The sequence below is a fragment of the Passer domesticus genome, chromosome 20 (genome assembly GCF_036417665.1).
Source record: "Passer domesticus isolate bPasDom1 chromosome 20, bPasDom1.hap1, whole genome shotgun sequence".
Lineage (NCBI taxonomy): Eukaryota > Metazoa > Chordata > Aves > Passeriformes > Passeridae > Passer > Passer domesticus.
In genome coordinates this window covers 9,944,401-9,967,271 of record NC_087493.1, presented here as the reverse complement: position 1 = coordinate 9,967,271, position 22,871 = coordinate 9,944,401, and the positions used below count along the sequence as shown (strand labels likewise).

Below are 22,871 nucleotides of genomic sequence, written 5' to 3'. Positions count from 1 at the left end.
AATACCACAAAGGAAATAGTGATCTGGGGGGAATCTGGTGAAGTTTTGTGCCATCACTGATTGAATCTTTACTAGGAAATGCTGAATAAAAACTGCTCCTGAAACAAGTGAGTGTGTGTGTGTGTGTGTGTGTGTGTGTGTGTGTGTGTGTGTTCAAAAAAGCAGGTCCAGCATTACATTTCTTGCTGGTTTTTACCAGTTATAAAAACCCAAAAGAAACACTACCCAAAATTCCAGGTTTCACTTCATTTCTTCCTCTAGAGTTCCTCAAACACCATGTCAAATCTTAACCTAAAATCACTTTACCCAAAAAATCACAGATTAAAAAAAAATAGGAAAAAATCTTCTGAAGAAAATTAGGTTGGTTGGATGGAGACAAAATTATTTGATTTTCAAAATTCTGAACATGCCTTTTTTATTGAAAACTAGGAGGCTGGAACATGCAGCCAAGAAAAGATCTGAACTATTCCTTAACTTTACAGGTTTCACTTTAGAAGTTTCGCTTTAATTTTACAAATCCCCATTTCTTTCACAGATCTACAGTTTTTTTTTAAAAAGTGTGCCACCAAAACCAGAGGACAAGCAGTGCTGATTATTAAAACCAAATCCACCTGTGCAGGTCTGTGAATGCTCCAGAAAACACAGTCATCTTTAGCTGTAGCCTGAAGGTATCAATAAGCACCTGCCTACCCCACCCTGCCATGCCCAAGAGCGTCACTGCAGTTGCAGCACAGCCCTGTGCTCAAGCCTTGGAAAATAAAGAAACAACTTCTGGCATTACAAACAGGGTTGGGTTGGGTTTTTTTCTCATACTGAGACAGGTTGCAGAGATATTCTGCTTTTTAAACATGGATTTTATACAGTGGGGTGCTCAGTGGAGGTGAGAGACTGGTGAAGGAGCTTGTGGAAGACATTGGATACTGAAAGGTTTAATGTATTTAAATGAAAGATTCTTTACATTACTCCTTTAAAAACACACTTTACACCAACCTCAACTATAACCAGAGCTCTCTGTCACTTTAACTCCACACAGTAAATTGATTTTATTATTAGTGCAATGTTTATCATATAAAATATACAAATACAGCAATCAAACAAACAACAAAAACCTGTTCCTCAGCCCTAGGCCTCGTCTCCACAAGAAAACTGAAAAATGTCAAGTCAACCTTATTTAATTTAAAACAGATTTTCATTGGATCTAGGGTTAAATAAGAATTGTCTACATTTAGTTTCAAACTAAAATATGCAACTTAAAGCAGATTAAGTCAATGTTACCTCAGACAAGCATTATGTTTTCATAGGGACTGTTAAGGCAGAGAAGCTGTTTCAATCCATAAAAATACATTGCAAATCCTTCTATTTTAGAATTATTTAAGAAAAAGTACTACAAAGTGGACATTTGCTATTCCTGAAGGGTGCATTGTGCACAATGTCACAGCAGGAGAAGCCACAGCCACTACAATCAATGAATGATGAACCTTAAAATTAGAGATATATTCAACACAAAGAATAGCAATTTTGTTCTTCAATTTTTTCTTCAATGAAAACCAGCTTGGTGCAGAAGTGAAGGTTCAGCTCTTTGTGAGCCAGGCTTAAAAGTTGAGGTGTAAGGGCATGGATTGGACTCAATGATCTTTAAGGTCTCTTCCAACCTAGTCATTCTGTGAATTCTGTGAAAACAATTGGTGTAGATATCTGCAGAGTGCTGTTTCCTAAAAACACAATTCTGGCTCCCCCATGTACAGAAAATCAGGTTTGAGACACTCACTCCTACATGGCACCTCTGGAAAGAGGCAGCTCCTAATTGGAACTTCATTAGGGCTCTTGTACTGATATTTACTGAATCAATTTACTGGTGCAAACACCAGAAAGTTCAGGTTTGGCCCATTCCCAGAAATAAATACTTGTGTAAAAATTCTGTGAATAATTTCTGAATTGTTTTCATTTTCTATACAAGTTGTTGACTCCAAAATCTACTCTTGAAGAGCTCTTTCATGGAGAGGATAAAGCCTCCAGTGGGGATCAGAAAATGAGTGTGCTGCTTTGGCTGTGCAGAGTTCTCTGTGTTCCTGTGGGATGATGCTCTGCCATCCCATCCCCAAGGGCAAGTGCCTAAAAGCCACCCACAGGTGACCTCTCCTGTGCCATTCCTGCCCCCAGGGCTGACCTCATTAGGAGTTTGCCAGGGAGGGAGGAAGAGAGCAGGGCTCCAGCAGGCCCAGGAGGGATGTGAGGAGGGAGCAGCTGAGTCTCTGACCCCCCCGGGTGCCCCCAGAGCTGAGCCCACCCAGGGCTGGGCAGAGGCACCTGCACAACCCAGCACTCTGCCCCGTGACTGAAGGGCTGCTCTGTCTGCTGCAACCTCCCTGCAGCCTCTCACTACGGAATGAATTAAGAGAGTCTTTAATTACAGGGTCACGTGGTGGTTTTTCCATGGAGCTATGTGAGGCAGCCCACAGGACAGACCTGCTCCAGGATGAATCACAGCAGGGCAGCAAGCAGCTTGTTGTCTGCCTGGCTGCTCAGGGCACAAAGTTTGGAATGCAAAGGCTGCCTGGCAGACTGGGAGAAGGGGGTGGTGGTTAAGCTGGATGTTGCCCCACAGACTGTTTGATACCAGTCATGGCTCTTAAATGCAGTGCTCAGGAGATGGACACTGGCTCTGGATGCCAGGCCCTCTGCCAGGGGCTAAAGGTAGCCTTGCAGCAGTGCCCTGGTGCTGACAGGAGTGAGGGCTCTGGAGTGGGGCCAGGGGCCAAGCTGGAAGCAGACAGATCTGGATTCCAGCCACTCCATCCCAACATCCTTACTAACACAGCCCCAAAAGCTCAAAGCCCCTGCCTGGCTTGCACTCAGAGCAGCAGCTGACCCAGCACAGCTCTGAAACAGAGCACTGTGTTCTGGGGACTCTCCTACCCAATCACACCCAAGGCCAGACCACAGACCTTCTTCACACAGGTGTACAGCTGACAGAGCTCTGCCTTGACTGAACCAACAGCAAACTGCAGCTAAAGATGTGAAGGAACAGGCTTGTGGAGAAATCCTACTGAGGAAATTAATTACTTACTCTAAAGGAGTATAAAAATTCTGTAAACTCATAACACTGTGTGTCAGAGAAGAAATATCACCCAAGAAAGCCCAGCCTTAAGGCTAAAGTTGTGCAATACCGAGATAAACCCCTTGGTGAAAAAGCCAGAAGCAATTCATTGTCATTTATTCCCTGCTCAATGTTTACCCCATCTCCCAGTGGTGCTGGGGGAGGGACCTTTCCTGCTGCAGCTCCAGACACAGCATTTCTTCCTGCTCATACCTGCTGGCTACTGAAAAAAAAATAAATCTGCACCATTTATAATGCTTCCTTGCTAATTTGAAAACTATTACGGTGACATAGGCATTATAACTTTTTAAAAGGCTCTTTTCAAGACCATGCATCACTTTTAAAGTTCACCTGGGTGTTAGAGAGAAGGAATTCCTCCACAACCAGCCTTTCAGGTTTGGGTGTTCTCAATTTTCTAAAGAGTCCACCTAAGACAGGCAGATCTTTTTTTTTTTTTTTTTCCCCATGTCTTCCTGTATCTCTGATGAAAAGCACCTGGAATTTTGCCAAAAGCCTCACAATTCACCACCACTACAGAACAGACTAACACAGTGCAGAAGCCTGACTCGATGCATCATCCCTCTCCTCCAACCCCTGGCTGCTGCAAGTCCATAACAAACAACTTATTACTCTGCAATATGGAACACAGAAGGTAATCCTTAAAAATTCAGAATGTAAACAAGTTTAAGAAGGTACATAATGCATTTCCATAAGACTATTCAAATCCTGGTCTCAGTTAAACCTCCTCCTAAAATGCACTGGAAAGCAGTACTGGGTTCACTTTTGGTTTTTTTATTTATTTTATTAATGGCCCAATGAGATTGGACAAGCAAAAATGCCCCTTTTGTCCACTGTGTGTACAGTTTTTCTACAACAAGAAGACTCTGGTTTTTTTTAAAGTATATCTAGTTATATATAATTATCAGTAAGCACCATTCCCTCTACTCTCAGATAAAAAGACAACAAACACAGGAATCCAGCATTTTCTCCCTAACAGCACATGATCAAACCTTCTCTGTGCCAGGAACAGAAAACTGGGTACTGCCCAAGAGCAGATATCCATTCTAAGCAAATTAACAAGAAAAAATTAACAGTAGAAAATCAACAAGGTGGAAAAGGTAGAAAGGCAGAAAATCAACAAGGCACCGAAAGCTGAGGGAATTTTAAAATCACAGATAGAGCAGTCACATGTGCACAGATATTCCTTCAAAGCTGTAGCATCTGCTATTGAGACTGACTGAGTCCATCTGAACCCCTCTGACAGCACCAGAGAATTCATTTCATACAAACATTCACCAAAAATACACTTGACAATGGGATGTCTTTAAAACAGAGCAAACATCAACTGAGAGAACCAGTGTTTCCTATTTAAACCAAGAGCTTACCATTCAGCAGAAACAGTACACAAATGTCCCTAAGCCAGGCTCTTTTGGATACTGGTAGAGTTGGGTGTGAGCTCTCTGAAAATGTAAAAAGCACCATGAATTTGTCATGGAATCCCATGATACTGTAACCTGCCAAGTTCCCTCTCAAACGTGCCTCAGTCCCTCACTAACAGACATTCAACACTCCCTATTTCCTCCTTACAGTTTCTTCATGCTCCTTTTATTCTGAAGGTAACTCATGAATTGAAGAAGTTAAGGCTGGTTCTGCAAATTTTTCACTCCTTATTACTATTTTTCATTTGTTCTGGCATTAAAAAAAATCAAATTCCAGATTCAGATCAGTTGTACCAATCCACCAGACTCCTGAATCTTCCATTATCCCATCAGAATTATTTCCTCCTATTGAAATGCTGATTTTATTTTGCCACAGTTTAAAAAGGAGCAAGGGACTGTTGAACTACCCCAGTCTATTCCTTGTGAAGGGTATTTAAGAAACCAGGAAGATTAGAAGTAACGTCTTCCTTGCTGGAATCCTCCCAAAATAAGCACAAATTCACTGAAAGTGTAACCACAGGGCTCTTCCAACCTGCTCTCCCTGGCTTCCTTTTCTTACTCCTCAGTGATGCAGATGTTTTCAACCTTCACTTTACACATACGTGATTTTATAGCAGAAACAGGAGCACAGACAGCATTATTTCCTGGTCAAACACTAATATGGATTATATATGAGACTGGGACTACTCAGAGCTCAGCAAGTCCTTGAGGGTGACACCAGAACATTCTTCAGCTCACCACCAAGACGTTAAGAACACCCAGGAAGGTTCATGTTCCTCTACATGACACACCTTATTAGCTAGAAAGTTTATACTGTGCTGTCATCAAGAGAAATTTTAATAACGTCCTTTCACAAGCAAACCAGAATTTCAAGTAAACTAGGATTCTCTTGTTTGTTTAGTATTTATCCCCACCCAATTAAATAAAGAAAAACCCCTATAAATAATAGTCTGAAGCCTACAAAACCACAAATACAGCACAAAACAAAAGCTGTGAAATCATCCTGAAACCACACTGAAATGTAGGGTTTTGGTTCTAGCATACACTGTAGAGTAAGGAATATTTAGTTTTGGGGTGCTGCAATTCCAAATGTAGAATGGCACACAAATCTATCATCAGATCATGAGATTTTAGTTAACTTCAGGCTATTTTGCTGAAAAGGTTTCTCCCACATGCAAATTAAGCTGCATGTGATCCCTTCTAATAAGAACTGAAATTTTACAGCTGAATAGTGACATGTAACTTTGAATGCAAAACCCTAACAGCCAAGCTGCAGCTCATGAACTGCAGCATCAGTATTTTTCAATGAAATAAAATAAAACATCAGGTTGCATTTGCTGGTTTATATTCCTCACTTTAAAAATATATTGAAATACTAAACAACATATATTAATCACATAAATATTTATAAAATTTGGCATATTTCAGAAAAAAAACAGAAAGCTAGCAATATGTTGAATCTGAGGGTATTTGTTCTATGCCTCCCTGCTCTCTGGTGAGAGCAGCATCACAGCAGCCCCATGCCAGGTGTAGATCAAAGAAAAATGGCTTTATAATCCCTGGAACTGCACATGGCACAACTCAGATCCTGCTGCTGGATTCTATCAGAAAAACTATCATGGGGGCAAGAAAACTGGCTCAGAATCTCTGGTGTAAGCTTTGAAACTAAAGCAGAAAAGGAAAAAATATTTGGCAGGAAAATCACTTTTAAAAGAATACATTTGGAAATAGAGTTGTAACCTGAGCATGCAGCAGAAGCTGAAGGTGTATTTTGCCTCCCTGTGAGAATGACTGCCAGGGAAAAGAGTCACCATGAAAACCCTCCCTTACAAACAGCTCATCCCTCTGCCTACAGTCCCAATTCCTGCTGTTTCCCACTTCCCCCAAGATGTTTCACCGCCCAAGGGCGAGGATGGGAACCCAAAGAAAGATCATCCCAGCTCCAGACCAAACAGCACAGGCCACAATAAATATCTAAAAATGGGATCTGCAGTTGCTATTAACTGCTGAGCTTTTATTCTTTTCCCATACAAGTAATTTGCTCAGTAATCTGAACAAGTGGCTCCCAAGCCCCAGCACAGTCATCTGCCCAGACCTATCTCTGGAGTCAGGGACTGGATTGTTAGGAAAAACAAAGGCACATTTCAAAGGTGTTATTCAAAAAGCATTAAGACTAATAACTATTCATATGGGATAGAAAAAAATAATTATGAGAATATTGTAGGAGAATCACGTTGTGTTTCGGGGCACGGCGTGAGTTCCAGCAATTACACTCACATCCATTTGCCCCCTTCTGGGAATGGTGTGGAACAACCCAGCCCAAACATGCTGATGCTTTTTCCCTCAGAAATTTATATTACACAAATTTGTATTCAAAATATTTTAAAACTCAATGGAAGAATTTATCCCATCTTAATCCAAAGGATTTACAAATCCTTCGATAACTTCAGTTCCAGTGATCCCAGAAAGAAAAAAGGACTTTATTATCTCAAAGCCACAAATGTAGACACAACTAAGGTGACACAAGTGAACCCTGCAGTTCCAAGGCATTTCCTGGATGTGGAAAGCTAAGCTCCAGCAGCTCCATGTGCACCAGCATCCACATTTACCTGGGATCCTGCTGCTCTCCTGGAATAACTAATGAGCTCACAGATTGGTAAAGCACCTCTGCAAAGACCTGGAAAAAATTACTGGTGGTGGAAAACCAGTGGCCATCCCCTGGGAGCAGCACTGGAGTCCTGAGGGCAACCAGCAGGGCCAGAGCATCAGAGCAGAGGGGCAAGAACTCTCTGATGAATGGGGAGGTGACAAGGGACTGGAGCCACAGCTGGCACACACTGACACATCCAGGGAATGGAATTCTGAAGGGGAAAACAGAAACGAGATGAGAGGTGCACCCAGATCAGGGTAAATTTACCCCATCTGGATGCAGAGTTTCTGCAACTGACATTTTGTTTTCTGTTTAGTGCTAACGCTGAGCAAAAAAATTCATTTAAAAGCACATACAAGGAAGTCTGTAACAGTTAGAGAATGACAGAATTATGCTACAGTAATTAAACCCATGAAGTTCAGCTACAGCTAAACACTTACTTAATACTGAATTTTAAAAACAACCTAGAATAAAGAAGTATATTCTACACCAAAGAACATAAAAACCCCAAAGCTTCAGCCCCACAGAGATACAAAAATGACAAGATTTTTTAAAAAGGCAACTTGGCAGAAACCTATCAATAAATCCAAATTTTACTGTGTCAATCCTGGTGTTCTTAAGTAATCTGACCTGTGTTCAGGTAAATGAAAAAGGTGCTGGGGTCACTGATAGGACAGGATGTGATTGGGTGAGTTAAAAAAAAAAGTGGAAACAACATCACTGCAATCATGCTGCATTAGAGAAACATAATAATAAAAAATAATTAAGGGAAAAAATAAAACATACCACAAGAGCCATTCTTCTACCTTAAAATTAGTGATTGCTTATAATTTGAATTTTCCTTTCAAAAAGTTAGACCAGCCCAGCAAGAGGAAGCATGGTGACCTGCATATCCACACAGGGAAGTAGATGTCTGTAAATAATTCCACCAATCCAAAGGCAACACCTTTACAATTATTTTTAAGACACTGCTTTAAAGTGTCTTAAAAGACTGATTTTCAAGACTTTAAAGACTAATTTTCAAACAACTTTTATCCACTTTCTAAACAGGTTTTGTCCTCACAATTTCCTTAATAATTTTAATTCCAAAAAATCTTACTTTTGCTAACTATGAAATCCATTTTATATAAATATAAAATATAAACATAAAATATAACATTAACTCTTAATATAAAATATAAATATATAAATATAAAATACATTTAAAGTTTCAGTAACCTGCAGCTGTCTTATCCACACAGCAGTGGGTGAAACAAGGGGGTTCCCATGTTCAGTTTTGAATAGAAGTTTTAACATCTCTGGAACACTGGAATTAGTAGCCAAAAACCCCTTTGTTTATGCATTAACAGGAGTGGTTTTAGTCAGAGCTACAGGTATCAAAACATTTTCCTTGTGTGAGCTGCAGGTATCAATCATTTCCCTTGGCAGCTCAGCCATGTCACCAGTGCCTGGCACACGCACCCAGAAATTTGTCATTTACAAACTCTCACAAAAAACACAACTAAAAGCCAGCCCCAACACTTAGCAGTGGGTGAGCAGTTGACTTTCCCATTTCACTGCTGGATTTCACAGGTCCTGAGCAAACACAGAGCCGTGACAATCAATCCTGCCTGCAGTGACTCCTTTCCCTTTCCAGGACCTTACATTTGGCTGTCGATTATAGACAAGCTTTGGCAGGTTCCTGTGGCAAGCAGGCTTGGAGTTAGTTCAGTCCCGCCTTCAGAAGGGAGACTCATGAAGGACAAAAATTTAAATAAAAGTGAAGAGGGGGGGGAGGAAAAAAGGAAAAAGAGCAAGAATATTAAAGCAACAAAGGCATTCGATAAAAAAATCAGTCTCCAAAAAATGAGCAAAATTATTTTTTGAGCTTTGCTACCCCCTGCGCACAGTCAGTTCTGCTGCCCACGAGTCACTTGCACAAAACTTAAAATATCCTCAGTGTTAACTCAGCCACTTCTGACCTCACACTGCCAAAGGAACAGCCACCAGAGCTGAGAGCAAAACTTGGTTGTTGGAGGGCACGGAGCGACGGGAGCTGCCTTCCCTTCGATAGGAGATGCTGAGGTAATGCTCAATGAGCGCGGTGGACGCAAACAAATGAATCGTAGCTGCAGGCTGGAGTAATATCAGGTGCATCTCTACACCCCGAGGGCTCAACTCCTACACGCTCAGGTCCCTCCCCTGGAACAGCCTCCTGCAGTTTCACTCAGGGCTCAGGCAGAGAACAGGTACTGCTCTCGCAGCAGTGACAGCTCCAGCGCAGCGCCCGCCCGGCGGCTCTCGGACACCCCAGTGCCCGGTGAGTACATTGCTTTACAGCATTTCTTTCAATAAAACCTGCTGGTGTTAAGGAGGAAATCGGAGGTGCTCAGTTCCCAGCTGTCCCAGCAGCCAGGGTTACTCCAGCAGGTGCACTCACGGCACCAGTCTCAGCTTTCAGCAGAAAGTTTCAACAGGAGTGGGGAATATTTCAGCCGGAGAGAAAATCTGAGTCTTGCAAGGTTTTACAATAATTAACTCTTCTTGTTGGTGCAAAGGGTTTTCAGCACCTTTTATTTATTCTTTTTTATTTGGGGAGATAATATATTGAAGTATGACAAAAAAGCTGTATTGCTTAGAATTGCTGTGTTTGCTGTGCCAGCTCTGCTTCCTACAGTCGTGTCAGGTTCATCTGAAAAGCTTTTATGAAAATAATGTGCTCCAGCTTTGATTTATTAATTTTTCCACCTTCTAGAAATTTAGCAGAAAATCAGATAATTTTCTATTTTCTAGTCAATTAGAGTGTATTAAGACATTGATTTATTAACTTCGTATGTAGAGAGATTTTTATTTCCTATCCACGCTGCCTAAGCAAGTCGTTTAATCTGTGTTTCGGAGCTTCCTCTTGCACAGACACACACACAGAGCAGTTCCCGTGGGTCTGCACCTCACACACACACTGCCCTCCCAGCCCACCCTTCTCACCCCTGCTTCCTCCTAATTAACAATCAGTTGTGTTAAAATTTATCTTTCAGTTTCAAGGACCTGGAAGTTTAGAAGGGAGGGGTGGTTAATCGCTGGAAAAATCTCAGCTAGAATAAAACTCACAAATCTTGTTCTTGCAACACCCTGGGTAGGTGACAATGGCATGTCCTTGGGTTATGCAATAATGCCACATCACAATATTTTAATTATAGCATGTCCTTCAAAATGTTCCACCCCAGTGAGTCCTCCTGGTCAGAGATCCACATCACCAGAAGGAGCCTGCAATAATAATGGGGTGGGCATGAGCAGCTGTTACGTACTTTGCTGAAGCAGTGTCCTAAAAAGAAATGTAATTACTGTCCCTGCTTGTAATAAAAGACATTTAGAAATTTCCTCTTTGATCAACTGGGCATCTTAAACAATTTAAACTACTTAAAACCCTAAAAAAAACCAACCTGGACAGATATATATGCACATATCTGTGTGTGTATGAATACACATGTGCATGTGTGTGTATACACTTATCCCCACGGACATTTTTTGTTTATATATTTACACACAATGTTCAACTACATTCCTGTTTTCTGAACCTGCCAACAGGTTAAAGGCAAGGAGGGAGCAACAAGCTGCTTTTAAAAACAGAAGGAAGGAAACTTGGAGCAGTCAGTGTCAGGCTGGAAAGGGTGACAGGTTCGAAAGCCATGGGGAGGTTACTAGTGCCAAAAACAAACAACTAAGATAACCTCAAGTTTAATCAAGATTATCTGAATAACTTGTTTTCAATAAAAATATAAATAAATAACACTACTGCATTTCAAAACTAGAGAATTATAATAATATAGAACCATCTGCATTTCTACAAGCTGGTCTACAGGAAATATTTTCAATCTAAGAAAAAAAATTTATGTAAAAATTATCCTGCTGTTGAAGATTTTTTTCCCCATTTTTAAAAGATATCACAAGTGATGGCATGGAAGTTAAAGGAAAAAGCAACTACTTATTTTGATATTTTCTTTCCAGTACTAAATTCTAACTTTGGCAGCACAAAACATACATTGTACAGCTGTAAGTAACATTATTTATATAGGAACAGTTTTAATTGGTTACACCTATTTTAAACTATTAATGTCCTTTTTGACTGTGTGATCAAATAGTTTTAATGTTTTTTAATACTAAAATATGTCTCTCTGCCAGACACTCTTGTGAATTAGGGACCAGAGGAAGAATTATCCTACCTGTCTAGCTTTAGAAATATTTTATTACTGGCACTTTTAAACCATGAGAAAAAAAAAAGGGATTAAATAGTAAAAGAGAGAAAGAAAACATTCACCTGGCTGGCACTGACCTAAGTTTAAGAAAGGTAAACACCCTTTAAAATGAGCTGCTCTCTGCACCTCCCAAGTCAGAGCAGCAGGTTCTGGAGCCATCAAAACAAATTAAATAGAAAGAAGTAAAAAGCTGTTGGAATGCTCTCCTGCTGTACCCAGGGCAGAGGAGCTCCAAGGCTTGAAATTTCTAACATTAAAACTGCAACAACGCATTTTATCTTGTTAAGAAATGATAGTTAATACTCTGCCCAACAGGAATAACTTGAATCGAAGTTAAATACCAAGTACAAAGTCAGAGGGGGGAGGACAGGACACACAGGAATTTTCATTATGAAGCAAAGGAAAGCTGGAAGAACAAGGAAATCTAATTACCATCCCTTTATTATAAATGCTGCACCTGAATGCAGATTCGGACCTTATCATAAATGCTTCACCTAAGAAAGCAATGGAGTTTTGACAACAATATCTTTTTTTCAAGAATAATTAGTACAAGCACTTCCAAGAAGATATAAAGAATAACAGGTACAAACTGACTTGACCGAGTCCATGACAAACTTTCCATGCTGGCTACACATCATTAGTTAAAAATAAGTGCAACAAGCTCACTTAAGGCAGAAGAAAGAGTCCAGTTCCCCATCTCAACCTCTCCTCCTCTGTCTCAGTATTTAATTCACTTATTTTTAAATGTAAAAATATTATTTTTAATATTTCAAAGGATTTCTAGCTATTGTTATTTAAAATATTTTCAAATACAATATATTATTTTTTTAAATTTATGGACTACCATTTCAGCCATACACCAATGATGAGACTTGAACATGCTAATGTATATTCCCTTGTTGCTCTTACAGTATCAGTATCCAACTCAAACAACCTCATTAAAATCTGAAAAACAAAAATCTACTTCTCTAGAAATTCCTTTTTCATTAATCTGAAGCACATTTAATCACTTGTTAATTTTAGGAAAAAGCTTGATTATTTTTTTTCTACTCGCAGAGCAGCTTTGCATTTTTAAGGGTGCCTTCACAATAACTATTTTAACAAAATTAATACTTCTATGACATCAGAAAAAACATTTAATACAATTTGCTAGAATTACTATACCTGATGAGCCAAGCAGCAATTCTGTAGCTTTCCCTTCAGTTTTCATCATGTGTTGCCTGTCATTTTCTGTTAAACAATCTCTGATTTAAGAAATGCAAAACATCTACTTGAACTAAAATCTCACGGCACATAATTACCAGCAATTCTTTTCATGAACTTAGTATTTTAATACTACTAATTCAAACTTCTAAAAAAGCTTAAAAAGCTTTTTTTTAAAAAAAAAATGGAGCTATCTCGTCACTCTTCCAATTAGTATTCCTGTAGTTTCGGGTAACACAATAGATACAGTACGTGGTTTTGCAACAGTCATCATTTTGATAATGATGCTTGTAGTTCATGATGAAATCATCAGTTTTTAGATCTCTGCCATAACACATCCTATAAAATCATGAGAACTTGACTCCGAGAGTTTCTCACGCCTTCAGAATCAGTGAACATAATGGAACAAGCCGGTACAAGCCCTCCCGACTTATCTACCCGGCGAATCACTGGGCTGGATAAAGTATCCACAACCTCCGTTTTTCCAAAGAAAGGCAGATAGATCCTTCCCCTATAAATCAATGACTGTCAGACACTTTTCCCCCCGAGTTAATACACCGGGGTGCCCGTGTTAACTGTGTGCAATCTGTGAGGAGCGACGCAGCAGGAGGATGGGAGATGTGTTTATCAGGCAGAGGATTCCATTAGTCAGACACTGCAGCGCTCATTTCTCTTAATTGAATTAGGAAGAGGAAGAAAATCGGTGTGGTTTTATCCTTCGAGAGATTGGGCACTTTTGAGGTATCCATTGAGATTGGGCTGTTGGGAAACGCCACACCAGTGAAGAGAGGGGCTGGTCAGTGTCAGAAAGAGCCCAGTCAGCCGCCCAAGAGCGACCCATCCACCCCACCCTTGTGTCACCACAGCAGGAAATTCCCTCCTCGCTCTCCCGGACCGGCCCGACAGGCTCGCCCCACATCCAGCCCCTGCCGGGACCTGCCTCTTCCCATCCCACCCACTCCACTCCTCTCTCAACAGCTCCGCCTGGATTTCTACTTTCATCTTCTCAATGAATGTTCCTCCAGCTTTCAAAGAGAACTCCCCCGAGCCGGCAGCACAGGCAGGTGACAAGGGCTGCTGCTGGAAATTAGGCCACTTGTGTGACTGTGTTTGGGTGAGGGAGGATGCCAAAGGTCAATGCCCATCTGACTCCGGCCTGACTTCCAGCTTTTTTATTCTGTTTTAAAATACCCAAATAACACAAGATATGCAGTATGAGGGGGAATGCTCTCAAGACAAGGCACTACTTTGTGTTTAGTTCCAATGTTCCACTACAATTCATTTTAAACTTTGTGTTTCAGTTCCTGCACTACCAGTGGCAAAAGCCTTGTTTTCCGGCACCCTCTTCCCCTGAGACACCACAGGAGCTGGCTGCTTCTCCTCACCTGGGAAGAAGGATTCTAGAAACCTGAAAAACCGGAAACATCACGAGGCTAAAACTGAGGGAAGCCAACCACAAGAAAGTTTTTATAAAGAACCATTACATTTAATTGTCTAAAGCAGAAAAAAAAATGAGTCTCCTCAAAGAACGTAAACCCAAGAAGCCTCATTACATCCCAAGACCACCGGGAAAGCCGTTCAAGTACAAGTGCTTCCAGTGCCCCTTCACGTGCAATGAGAAATCCCATCTCTTTAACCACATGAAGTATGGCCTCTGCAAAAACTCCATCACTTTGGTGTCGGAGCAGGATCGTGTCATCAAGTGTCCCAAGGGCAGTTCCCTGGAGCCCAAACAGATCAACCAGCTGGAATCTACGGTCAAACCAACTTCTTCTAAATCTGTCACAAACGGACTGTCAAGCCTCGATTCAAAGCCTCAATACCCTTTTACAAAAGAAGATGCCAAGGAAAATGTTGAGTTACAAAACCAGGCCACAAACGCCGCAATTCCAGGACAGAAACCTGCCATTCCGAAGGAACTGAGCCCTGCCAGCTCTGCAGCAGAAGGTGCCATCAGCGTGCAGCCCCTGATGGAGGGCATGGTCAGGCCCTCGGCCTTCGTTCCCGTCGGAGAGCACCGAGACAGCAAAGGCCCAGAAATCACTGAGGCATCTGAAATCCTCTCCCTCTCTAACAAAAGTTCTCCTTTTCACACCAAGTCTGCGTTTCACGCACCAGCTCACCCGTGGAAGGCAGGTTCTTTCCTCCCAGAGTTTCCACACAAAGTTGCTCCCACGAAAGGCTTTGGTTCCATTTCACCTTACATGCAACCAATGATTCCAGAGTACTCACCCCATTTCTATGAGCACCGGCTTGCTATCTACACACCTTACCTGCTCCCAGGCAGCACAGAGTGTGAAAGCTCTGCTCTCTCTGTCTATGGAACACAAGATCAAAGACACTTTCTTCCCCACCCTGGGCCACTTCCAAAACCCCTAAATCCATCAGCATATGAACACTATCGATTGTTCCAGCAGTACCACTCCACTCCACCAATACCATATGGATTTTGTAGGCCAACAGATCCTCCATTTTACAGATTTTCACACGTAGCTGGTATCAACAGGGAGCAAAACTCCCACCTGATGGAAGAAACCACCTTGCTGTACCCAGCTTCTTTAAGTCCGTCCCAACAATACCCTCTAAGCTCACATAAAAAACAAGCAGATTATGAAAAAGAAATGACGTTATTGCACGCCAAAGGTAACGCTAAGGATGACCAAAATGAAAGAGAGAATGCCAAAATGAGCCCTCTTGCAGGAAGTGCAGCAACAGGCTCCCCTGGCAGACCCAGCCCCACCAACTTCACCCAGACAAGCCACACGTGTGAGGGTTTGTTTGACCTCTCCAACAAGTCATCCTCCACATCCCTGGGCAAGTATGACCAATCAGAAGAAAACTTCACAGCCTTCAGACCTGTGAGAAAAAGCACAGACCAAGCACCTTCCCTTCAAGGCGTGCAGGCACAGCAGGAGAGAGGGGATTCACCCAACAGGTAAAATAACACTTTGCAAATTCTTGTCAGATTTACCAGGGACACACAAAGACAGATGGGCACATTTCATGCAATGCCTGTTATATTTAGAGTTACAGCAGTTAATGTGTTCTGTACTAACTGTGCAAAGCACACAGGTGGTACAGTGAGCAGACCATTCATTCTTCTTAAAAGTACCAGCAATTTCCACTGTGTTTGTGTACTTCCAATGTGTTTGAGTACTTCAGGGAATTGCTTCCATTACAGTGATGGGTATGGTGAAAGGGATTTGGGGATTTAAAGGAGAAACAACAGAATTGTCAAACTTCTAGCCTAGAAGTCCAGATTTTTTCTTCTTCTTGTCCACTTCCTCAGCCCCAGTTTTAAAGAGCAATTGATAGTAAATTCTCTTTTCTCTCTGTTTCTTTCAGCATCAATGTCACTGATGAAGACTCACACACACAGACTGATGGTCAGAACAACACGGGCTCGCTGTCCAACACGGAGGAAGACACAGGGATAGGTCCTCTCAATCTTTCCAAAAAGCCCGACACAAGCACAGGACCTACTCACGAGCACACGTACAAAACCCCATCCAAAACAGACAGGCAGAGCTTCCTGGAAATGCAGGACATGCCCCTGAACCTCTCAGTGAAGGATTCCTGTAACACAGCCAGCCTGAAAACGTCCTTCCACAGCCCATCCCACGACAACAGCAACGCCGCCGCCGCTCCTCCGAGCACCGAGAAGGAGAGCTCCGGCGCGGAGCCGTGCGTCCCCAAGACCCCCAGCAGCAGTGCCTGTGACAAACCCTTCGCAGCCCAGCGTGGTGAGGCTGCAGACTTGGGGCTCATGGAGAGCTGTGACGAGCAGAAGCAGACAGCAGCCGTGGCTCTGTGCCAGCTGGCTGCCTACAGCCCCGGCACGGCGCGGCTGGACGGCGACGGGCACGGCGCGCAGGACGGGCAGGGCGCGCCCGCGGAGCCCGCTCCCGATGCTCAGGATACTCAGTGCAGCCCAAAGGGGAAAGGACAGAAAAGGACAAACCAAAAAGAATCTGCGAAATCCCAGCAAGGTGCTAAGAGGGTCAGGCCCAATGACTGCAGCAGAGTGTTCACTTTAAGGAAGAGAACAAGAGTGTCCTAATTCTCCTCCTTTCAGTGAGTTTCTGGCTATCAGCATCATTGTGAAACTTCTACAAACCCTCATTCATTGGGCTTGGCCCATGACAAGATACATTCAATCTCTCCATTGTAAATAATGTTCATAATTTTATATTAATATTTTTAAGTAATTGAACTTTGCCTTGTACAAGCTCAGGTTTTGATGAGTGAATTTTTGCATTCGTTACTAAAGCCAAAGTAAATTAGACAAATCTTCAAGGGGTTTTTGCAATTGTATGATGTAAAATAACTTTTACAACTTCTTTTCTTAAAAGACGTTTAAGCTCTAGAAACAATATTGCTCAATAACATACTGTCATAGTCTTTTTCCAGCCTTAACTTCATCTAATAGGGGGGTTTTTGCGTCTTTTTTTTCCTTTGAAAACCTTTTTATGTCACTGTGCAGTAGTTTAAACAAGCTTAAGATTAAAACTGGCTTTTTAGAATATACTGTAAAAACTGCTCTGTGTATGGATGCACTTTGCCATTCTGCCCTAAGACAGAACAGACCAAATTTAGTTACTCAGAGGCAGAGGCCACTTTAAATAAACTGCCCCAAACCCTGTGTGGGCAACCTCATCTTGCACTGACTGGGACCAAGATTCAAGTCAAACCAAAGAAAGCCTGCACAGGTTTAATAAATGCAGTTTATGTTCAACTTTAAGTAAATGGCTATGTAAACAACACTGAAAATATGAAGAACTAAGCAATCCAGGTGCCTGCTTTGCTGAGGTTAGACAGACACTGGGCAGCCTTCAAACTCCAGGCCTAAAATGTTATTTATATAATTTATTCACCTGAAGCCAACTCTCCTGGTGAAGGTCTTGTTTCAGTACATGTGTTATCACTCACTATCAGTTTCTGTGTCCTTCTACATACAGCCATAAAACTATTTCCTATTTCTATATCTGTGTATATAAACTGGCAATTTTTCAAATAAATCTTGTGATCTGTACTTACAATATATGGAAAGTCATTAATGAACACAAATACATTTACTACACTATCTATATTGAAGAACAGCTAGCAAGAAGTTGCTAGTTAAATTTTCAGTTGGCAAACAGAATTTTGGGACCAAACCAATTCCAAAGAAAAGGAGCTTTCTTCATTGATGGAAATTCACTATGCAGGTTAATTCATCCTTACTTTTAATTCCAAATAGTGAAGCTCAGAATTCTCTCTGCCTTAAAGCTGCTGTCCAGCTTGTCCAAACTGCTGCAAAAGTTCAACTAAAGTAAGGCTGATTGATCCTTGTGTAAATTTGCACAGTGTAAGGAGAACAAACCCAGAGCAAGCATTATTCCCATAAAAGCACAGGTATATTTCAATTTCTCATTGATCATTACTCAGGTGAGGAGCATCCTCACCTGCCTGAACACCACTAATAGGTGCAAACCTACTTAAGGAAGTGGAGCTGCATCCAACATAATGCAGAATTCCCAGAAGTTTTTGAACTCATGTTTTGTGCTGTGCTGCTTTGAGCCAACAACTCAGACAGAGCATTGTAACAAGTTTAGTAATTAAATAGTAAATGACAGAACTTCAGTTTCTGAGGTAAGGGACAAAAAGAGATACATTGATCTTTAATCCTTCATAGAGAAAAGCTTCTCTCACATTATCAAAAGGCAAAAATCTCAATGTGAGATTGAAAAAAGACAATGCAGTAACAGAAGAAGCCAAATTAACTGAAATGCCAACAGCAGGGCACAAGTCAGTGTGAGGTACTGAGCTGTACATCAGCACGTGACCAAACAAGAAGAGCTGCTTTCCAGTCCAAGATTAAAGCTTCAATCCTAGGGTCAGATGTGCTAAATCCCTCATTTCTAAACATGAAATTACAGAGTCATGTGTCACCACTGCCACTCTTCACACTATACCTGAAGCTATGTGCCTCAATCATCTCTGAGAGCAGAAAGCTTCAGTTACTATTATCCACAATTTTAAAAAATATCTCATGTATCTCTTTACTTGGTAATTTGAATTTCTTTAAAGTGAATGAAGAAAAACTTTTTGGTGTGTCTTCCATAGAAATCAAGGATTAATTCTCCCCCATCTCCATACAAATATTATTTATAAAAGCCAACTCCAATGGTGATCTGATCTGCCTTCTTCAAAATAAATAAAAATCTATATCATGAGGTCATCCAGATTCCCTGACAGAGGTACAGTTCTGGTTTTGTCAGAACTGAAGTACAGATTTACCTTTGGAGGATTTCCCTTTCAGGATTCTCCAGCTGTAAACTGGAAGGTTTTTAACTGTTTCACCTTTGCCATGCAAGGGCAAAAGTAATGAAAAAATGGAAAGCAGCTGAAGGCTCACTGCACAAACTTTCTCACATGCAGCACATGCTAGAATGGACATAACTCCTTCCATGGAGAGAAAGTAATAAACTGCATTAAATGCCACATTTTACAGCACATCTTCAAACTATTAAAGATTTAGCACCCTGACTTACTAATATGAAACACCAGCTTTGAAATATTTTTTAAATTTAGTGTTCAATTTCCCTGTTCAACACAGGAGCACCAGATGGGATCCAAAGAACCATCTAGAACAAGGCACTGCTGTAAAAGCACCCAAGGGTGGATGTCACCTGCTACACTGTGCTTTTGTCATTCCCACTGTGTATAGCATTGACCAAAATTACATTAATATCTCTGTAATTCAATGTATGTTGATAACTACAGAACACACAAAGAAACAATTCCTCTGCCCTGTTCTTTTTCTTTCCATCCTGCTATTTCAAAAACCCATTTAAAACATAAACAGTTCATGTATAAATTACATGAAACTGTCCTTTGAAATTTAACCATAAACAAACAGCAGAAGCTACTGGCTTTAAAGTGCAAGTTAGTCATCAATTATTTAATATATTTTGCTTAAATAATGACACTGACACAATATGGAGACATGCAGAATTGTTTTATACAAGTGTACAAAGAAACATGGGAGGGAAGAAGAAAGAAGAAAACCCCAAGAAATTAATTCCATTTTGGAAAGAAATATTTATTAAGTATAAAAAAAGGCACACCCAAGCCAATGCTTTAGACAGAAGTACTTAAATATCCCCATGGGCAAATGTTTTACTGTAGAACTCAGTAGTTCAGTCATCACCCAGCACACACACATCAGCAAATCCCAGCCTATTGCCACACACTGGTGCCTAATAATATAAATTATTTCATGGACTGACACTCAGCCAGGCCAACTCACCATCTGGGATGCGGGAGGGGAGCAGCAATCCTCTCCTGCCCAGCTCAGCCAGGGCCAGGCACCCCCCGTGCCACGCGTTGTCTGTCTCCTGGAAACTGATGTCAGAACAAGAAGTTTGGTTAAAACTGGCCCTCCTTCTCAGGATTTCATTTCTTATGGTGAATTCCTAACATTTTAAAAGACACCTAATGCAAACCAGCATGTTCTTGTTGTGTTATGGATGGCAATGGACTTGTAAAATAGAAGAATGACAAGTTAAATGTTTTCTTTCCCATTTATAAATATGATTAAATACTCAAAAAACTCATTTATGACTATAAATGTAACTCAATACAGAGGATTCAATACTTGAAACTCATAGAGAAAAGGAAAACAACTTCCTAGTTCATGGGCAAAAGATTTACAGAACATACCCAAAATAACTAATGAGTTTAGTGCCAAATACAGCCCTTAACTTGCAAAAGAGGTTCAAATGGCAATTCCCAGCAAACCCATTACAAGAGTTGATGAAGTAAGCAAATAGTGGTTTTTATCCACTTCTAGAAAACATAAACCAGAGAAACTTGCAGTGAACTCAGCAAAAAGCTGTAAAAATTATTTACCAAATTTATTTATTTATTTACCAAATGGTAAATAATTTTTAGTGGGCTGGCAGATAATGGAGTGAAAAGAGGAAAGGTAACATGCTGCAGGATTAAATCTGAACAGAGCTCATTCTGTATTACACCAGGAGCAGGAATCTGAGAAGAAAATGGACAGCCAGGTCATATCCAAGCTTCATCTCTCCCAACACCATCTCTGAAAGGCACCTCTGAGAGCAGGTGCTCAGCCCAGGAAAAGCAGGACCCCCATCCCCTTCTTGCCCCCCTGGCTTTGGCAATCAGCACAGAGACAGCTCAACCAGAGCTGGAGCCAGATTCATTATTTAATGAAGGGACTCTCTTCCATTAATTTGGATAATCCCTTTTTGAACTCCCTTTACACTTTTGGCTCCCATAACATCCCGTGGCAATGACTTCCACTGGTTAATTATAATTGTGTGGAAATGCACTTCCTGCTGCTTCCCTGCTCTGGCACCAGGGAGAGTGACTCGTAAACAGCCACTTGCTCTCCCTCCTCTGGCCTCTTTGCAGTGGAGATCCAGCAAATCAAACCCCTCCACTTCTCCTTCCCACCTGTAAAAAGCCCCATCAGCTAAACCACTTCTCAGTGATTTAGTTTTCTCTCTTCCTTTCCTCATAATTTCCAACATTTGTCTTGTTTTCCCTGCCAGCTGCTGAGTGCTCCCCTGACACACTCTGACAGATCAGTGGCTGCCAGGGCTTTGACAGAGAGCAGCATTTTGCCCCAAGTACATCAGTTTGCATGCATTAGACATTATATTTTACATGACATTTACTGTCATAGTACTTCACCTGGGCTTCTGTAACACTTTCCTTCCTGTCACTTTTAGCTCTCACTACATTAAATCAACTTGAAATATCAGCTGGTTTCCTCATTCCCCTTTTTTCCAGGATTCTTTATGTGTATGCTGAGCAACACAAGGCTCATACCCCAGTGGAACTGTGCTGACAACCTCACTACACTGTGAAAAATCATCATTCATTTCTTCCCTGACTCTTTTCTTTTGATATGTCTACATAGAACAAATCCTTTCTTCTTATCCCAAGAGGTACAACAGATGAGCAACTGATTTATTCCTATTTTGGTCACTAGATATTCAGTGCAAAGGCTCCAACAGAAGCTCTCTCTGTCCTTGCCTACGTTTGTTCCCAGGTGTTTCTGAAGAAAGCAGGTCACTCAATTATTAGTTGAATTACTCATCCCTATGACTTGAAAAACAAGGAAAGAAAACACAGTGAGTACAGGTCTTTGAAGCTCCAGGGATAATTGAGATCAGCAGCACCTCTTAAATTAATCACAGTAACACAGTCAGGATCATCTAAGTGGATACTTTCCTTGCAAGCCTTTCAGACTTTATACCTTCTTTTTTTTCTAATGTGTTATCCTTTGAGCTGCCATCCTTTATTTGTACTCACAACCAAAGTGAAAATACTTTTTAAAACTAGGGACAAGTGACAAACTGCTCATGACCAGCATTTCTTGCCAATAAAGAAACTCTTTTTGTTATTGGCTTGCCCTAAACCACTCGTTTAGATTTCAGGTACTCAATGCAGCTGTGATGAGCAATTTGGTATTAAACAAAAGCACATGATACTTGTTTAATTTTTTGTTTAATGACTTTACGTGCTCTACAGGAATGCAAAGCCATGACATCCAACACTAAAGTGCACCAAAAGAACATCCCACAGCTCTGGGTGCCCCAACCAGAGTTTCCACTGGCCCCAAATCCTCTCTGACACAGCCAAGAGCAGATCTCTTAGCCAGAGTCTAAGAACCAGCACATTCACTCTCCAAAACACTTCCAAACTCTGGCAGATCATGGAGAAGCTTGCAGACAAACAGCAAAATTTTTGTTCAGGTAAATATTCTTAGGATCCACAAGGTCCTATGGCAAGAAGTTTTTACAGTTCCACTGTAAAAACTGAACACCACCATTCTGTCTTTATTCTAAACCTGCCACGTGATGCTTGAGTTTGCTTCCAGTAACACAAAACCTGGAGGGCAACCACATCCACACCATTCCCAAGTGCATAAATCTCTATTATACCCTATTTATTCCTCACTCTCCCTAAATTTCAGCCTCCCCTCACACAGAGACTGTTTCTCACCTCTGGTGAATCTCAGAACATCATTTCCAGTTCTGCTGGATTTCTGAGGATGGACACTAAACTCAAGACATGAGTTTGAGCACACCAGGAATCTCAAAAGTAGCAAGTTAATGAGTAATTTTTAAATTTTTCCTCAGATTAACTTCACTCCCTGCACATTACCTTAGTATGGGGTCACGAGGATGGATCAGAAATAATTTCTTTTTCGAATAACCTTAGCCCATCTG

At 41.2% G+C, this 22,871-nt stretch overlaps 2 protein-coding genes across 2 annotated transcripts in view; one reads left to right on the top strand and one right to left on the bottom strand.

Moving 5' to 3' along the window:
* Window positions 1–22,871, bottom strand: part of TBCD (tubulin folding cofactor D) — a 107,863-nt gene that overhangs the window by 63,374 nt on the left and 21,618 nt on the right. The window contains exon 14 of the mRNA XM_064395956.1: window positions 19,913–20,007. Coding sequence (XP_064252026.1) covers window positions 19,913–20,007 — 95 coding nt within the window. The remainder of the gene's footprint in view (window positions 1–19,912; window positions 20,008–22,871) is intronic.
* ZNF750 (zinc finger protein 750) lies at window positions 13,748–17,500 on the top strand. Its single transcript, XM_064395549.1, has 2 exons — window positions 13,748–15,556; window positions 15,967–17,500. The coding sequence occupies exons 1-2, from the start codon at window positions 14,133–14,135 to the stop codon at window positions 16,679–16,681; spliced, it is 2,139 nt and encodes a 712-aa protein (XP_064251619.1). The 5' UTR covers window positions 13,748–14,132; the 3' UTR covers window positions 16,682–17,500.

Excerpts from the sequence above, each read along its gene's own strand:
- ZNF750 (XM_064395549.1), top strand. The coding sequence starts at position 14,133 with ATGAGTCTCCTCAAAGAACGTAAACCCAAGAAGCCTCATTACATCCCA. Across the intron at positions 15,557-15,966 it reads AGAGGGGATTCACCCAACAG|CATCAATGTCACTGATGAAG; the intron begins GTAAAATAACAC and ends TGTTTCTTTCAG.